At 38.6% G+C, this 4,052-nt stretch overlaps 1 protein-coding gene across 2 annotated transcripts; it reads left to right on the forward strand.

Moving 5' to 3' along the window:
• Positions 1–715: 715 nt before the first annotated feature.
• LOC116396184 (P2X purinoceptor 4-like) lies at positions 716–3,999 on the forward strand. 2 transcript variants are annotated; one of them, XM_031870623.1, is made up of 5 exons: positions 716–882; positions 2,110–2,257; positions 2,336–2,407; positions 2,516–2,588; positions 3,566–3,999. In XM_031870623.1, the coding sequence occupies exons 1-5, from the start codon at positions 767–769 to the stop codon at positions 3,664–3,666; spliced, it is 510 nt and encodes a 169-aa protein (XP_031726483.1). In that variant the 5' UTR covers positions 716–766; the 3' UTR covers positions 3,667–3,999. The 2 variants fall into 2 exon arrangements, with proteins under 2 accessions (XP_031726483.1, XP_031726484.1); XM_031870624.1 differs by having other exon boundaries at positions 2,499–2,588; positions 3,566–3,663.
• The last annotated feature ends 53 nt before the right edge of the window (positions 4,000–4,052 follow it).

Raw genomic sequence — 4,052 nt, forward strand, 5'->3', positions numbered from 1 at the left:
ATGTGTTGATGTGTTAATGTACAGTGTGAGCGTCTGTTGTGGCTGAAAAGAAAACACTGGAGTGAGATTATATCTCAAACACATGTCTATTCATAACTAAGCCTTTAATTCAATGTGTTTTTTGTCACAGTTGCACATTTAAGATTCAATAATGGATCAATCAGCGGTCACGTTTCTCAGCATGGCTGCGGTCAAGAGATCCGGTGAAAACTTATTATTTTCATATTATCAGAGTGATATTTTACTTAAAAACTGAACTTTGTTGCAGAACAGACACTTTCTGTTTTGAAATATGTTTTTCCTTTCAACAGTATAGAGGATGTGGCCCTCTTCTTATTTGAATAAAACTTTATTGGACTTGTCAACGGATGAAATCATTCAGATGTTTTGTTTTGAAGTGCAGTGTGGACTTATGTTGTATTATTATAACTTTAATTCAATGTGTTTTTTCTTTAAAAAAATGAAAGCATGTTTCTAGAATGAACTTTTTCTTTTTTTTCTGTTGTGTTTCAAGATGTTTTTATTCCAGTGTTTACATTATTTCTCATGCACACAGATCACAACAGAGGAGAACACGCTGCTCTCTCTCTGCTGGTTATCTGGACTCTTGGCTCAGTTTGTGTGGATGTTGCAGCTGCAGTGAGGATTTCTGGAAGTGATCTGGACATGTGACCTTCCACACAGGAAGAAGAGTCAATAAATGAGTCAGAGATTCCTCCTCCAGTGGAGAAACCAGACAACAAACCCCCCGCACAGCAGCAGCAGGATGCCGTGCTGCGGAGTCCTGTGTCAGTATGAAACCAACAAGCTGGTCCGGATCCAGAGCGTCCGGCTCGGCTCTCTCAAGTGGAGCCTGAACGCAACCATCCTGCTGTTTATCTGGTGAGTGAACGCCACATGTGAGCAGTTTCTGAGCTCCGCCGATCCGTGCAGATCTGCGCATGCGCTGTGATCGGCCGCTCTCTCTGCTGCTTTCCAACAAGTTAACGGGTGAAACCGAGAAAAGTCACGAATACACTAACTGATAATCAATAACACTGATTATTGGTGTTTGAATGGAGCTGAACCGTGGTGACACACAGAATAGTGTGTCACCACGTGACACACTATTCTTTAACATGTATTTTATTTTGTAGGAACAGCTCGTTTTTGGTACACGTGCTTTTATTGCTAAATCATTTCCGGTTTATCTTTAAAGTACTTACTTTCATACTAATCTCAGAGAGTACTGAGTATTTTACTGAGTATGTGGAAGAAATACTCTGTGGAAAGTTTTTATATTTAGTTTTTTTACAATGATCCCTGTAATATTTAATATTACTTTTGAATTTATATTTATAATTTCAAAATGCCCAGTGGTGACCTTAAGTTAATTAAGGTATTGTTTAAGATATGTTGTTTTTTAACTTGACAGTAATAATAAAATTAATAAGGTATTTTAAGTTGTAAATGTGTTTCTTAGCGAACAGTTAAGTTTTGTAAACGTTTTTTTTCTTGATTGTATTCCTTGAATGTAGCTTAAAATATGAGAAAATATATATTTCTTTCATTTTGCAGTTTAGTTTTTGTTTCATTGCTCTTCAAAGTGTATTTTGAGAATACATTTATAATTTAAGACATTTTTTAAAGAAAAATGTTAGAAATTCTCTGTTTGTTTCTTCTCTAATTTGAGGAGCTGTTGGATTTCTCTGTTTTATATCTTTGGAAACAAAAAGATATGCAAAGAACTGTTATATTTGTGCACAAACAGCCTGTATTTGGTCATTTGGTATCAGTTCAGTTCTGAGTTGCATTTAAAGTCATTCCCGGTATATTCTTACAGTTTTGTCTTCCCGACAGGGTTTAACTTTTTTATTGTTCAGTGAACTAAGAGAGTTGAGAATAAGTTACATTTGAATTTGAGTGAATTAGAGATTTTATTTTTTATGACTGAAAAATTTGGCATATAAATTCATGACATCAGTGAAATGTTGAAGAGTGCCATCATCTGGATTTGCATACAAATAAAATATCTTTAAGGTTCAAGGAATAAAGAAAAACAGTTGTGAGTCTCCGCGTCTGTCCATCTGCATTACAGAGTTTTATTTTGTGTGTTTTGTTCTCCTGCAGCATGATGCTGCTGTGGAACAGGAAATACCAGGAGTTTGACCTGGTGGTTAGCTCCGTCACCACCAAGGTGAAGGGTGTAGCTCAGACCCAGCTGCCCGGGGTCGGGGACGTGGTCTGGGACGTGGTGGACTACAGCGGGCCCGCACAGGTAGGGAGGAGGTTCCTCAGGGTCCTTTTTGGTCCTTTTGGTCCTCCGTAAGTTAAGAAGTTTCTTTGTTCTTTTCAGGAGAAAAACTCCTTCTTCGTGGTGACCAACGTCATTGTGACGAAGAACCAGAAGCAGGGGAAGTGTCCCGAGGTGCTCGTCCTTCTTCATCATCGTTAATAATGAGGTAGCAGTGACGGTGACTCGGGTGAAAAGTCGTCAGCAAACCGTTCTTACTTTGCAGCAGTGTTTATATTCCAGGTTCCCCCGAAGGACAGATTGTGTCGCAGTGATAAGGACTGTGAGAGAGGAGGCTGGGATCAGCAGAGCCACGGTACTCTCTCCTCCTGTTACATTTAAAATGACATTAACGTAATGTTTTGGTGTTCTCATCTTAAAATCTGTTCTTTTAACTTTGTTTATTTACCGTGTTTCACCGTCGTCAGGTCAGTAAATCCTCCAGTAAACAGAGACAGATGATTAAAGATGATTAAAGCTACTCAGATCTTAAAGTGACTGTGAGGAGCTTTTGTCTGACTGTGAGACCCTGCTGCAGTAAAATGAGAGGTTTTCTAAAGAGATTCTGTTGCTCAGAAACACTACAGCTTTAGTCCACAGGGGGCGCCAGAATCAACAGAAAGTGAAAGTTCCTTGTAGTAGCTTTAAGTATCAAAGTAAAAGTACACATATAATATTGAATATCATATAACTATTATAATTATTGATGCATTCAGCTGGTGAAGGTGGAGCTCATTTTAGATACTTTATATACTGCTGTGTAGTTTGTGAATTTCCCCCTCTGGGATCAATAAAGTTTTATTTTAATCTAAAATAATCTAAACAATACATCATATTTATTTGTTAATTATATTTTGTATTATTAATCTGAATAAGTTATCTAAGACCTTGCAGTGGAGTAAAAAGTACAATATTTATATCTGAGAAGTAGAAAGTAGCAGAAAACGGAAAGACTCAAGTACGAGTACCTCAAAATTGTACTTAATCACAGTACTTGAGTAAATGTACTTTCCAGCGCTGCATGCAGCAGATCTGGAACCAGATGTTCTCGTTCACTCCGGCTCATTTTAACTGTGAAACCGACTCATTTCAACGTGTCGAGGCGTCTTTGTGTGACTTTGGGTTGCGGATGGAGGATCTTTTTATCTCACTTCTCTGCCGGCGCACAGAGGAATGTATCGTTACTGTGCTGTAGATTTAGACAAGTCACTCTCAGCCCTCTGCTAAATCAAAGCTGTTGGCGCCTCGTCAGCTGCTGCAGAATCAGATCGAGCGTTTTGTTTTCTGTCTCAGGGATCAAGACGGGATCGTGTCTGAAGTTTGACGTGTTGAGGAAAACCTGCGAGGTCTCTGCTTGGTGTCCCATCGAATCCAGGACCAACCCTCCGAGGTGAACTCCACCGTTTCGTTGTCGGATCAGGATTTTGTCACGAAACCTCTGACTCAGCAGGAAGTCATCTTCTCTTGATCCTCTGACGATTAGTTTCGAGGCACCAACGGGTCAAAATTTAACTTAAAACAGATTTTTATTTTTGGCCACTTGGGGGCAGCAGAAACAAGTCGCGAACACAACGTTGACACATCATCATATTTTAAATTTGATTAGATTTTTATTTTGAATTTGAAATCACAACAACTCAGAATAGTATCATGACACAAATCCCATTACATAATGCCTCATTTGCATATTTAAACATTACATTTCAGAAAACTTGTAATAGAATAAATCCTCCTCTTAATGTGAGTGATGAAGTGGTGAAGTTTCATGGTGATATCTATG

The sequence above is a fragment of the Anarrhichthys ocellatus genome, unplaced genomic scaffold (assembly GCF_004355925.1).
Source record: "Anarrhichthys ocellatus isolate YVR2014 unplaced genomic scaffold, GSC_Weel_1.0 scaffold53, whole genome shotgun sequence".
Classification (NCBI taxonomy): domain Eukaryota; kingdom Metazoa; phylum Chordata; class Actinopteri; order Perciformes; family Anarhichadidae; genus Anarrhichthys; species Anarrhichthys ocellatus.

Excerpts from the sequence above, each read along its gene's own strand:
- LOC116396184 (XM_031870623.1), top strand. The coding sequence starts at position 767 with ATGCCGTGCTGCGGAGTCCTGTGTCAGTATGAAACCAACAAGCTGGTC. Across the intron at positions 2,258-2,335 it reads ACTACAGCGGGCCCGCACAG|GAGAAAAACTCCTTCTTCGT; the intron begins GTAGGGAGGAGG and ends TGTTCTTTTCAG. Across the intron at positions 2,589-3,565 it reads CTGGGATCAGCAGAGCCACG|GGATCAAGACGGGATCGTGT; the intron begins GTACTCTCTCCT and ends TTTCTGTCTCAG.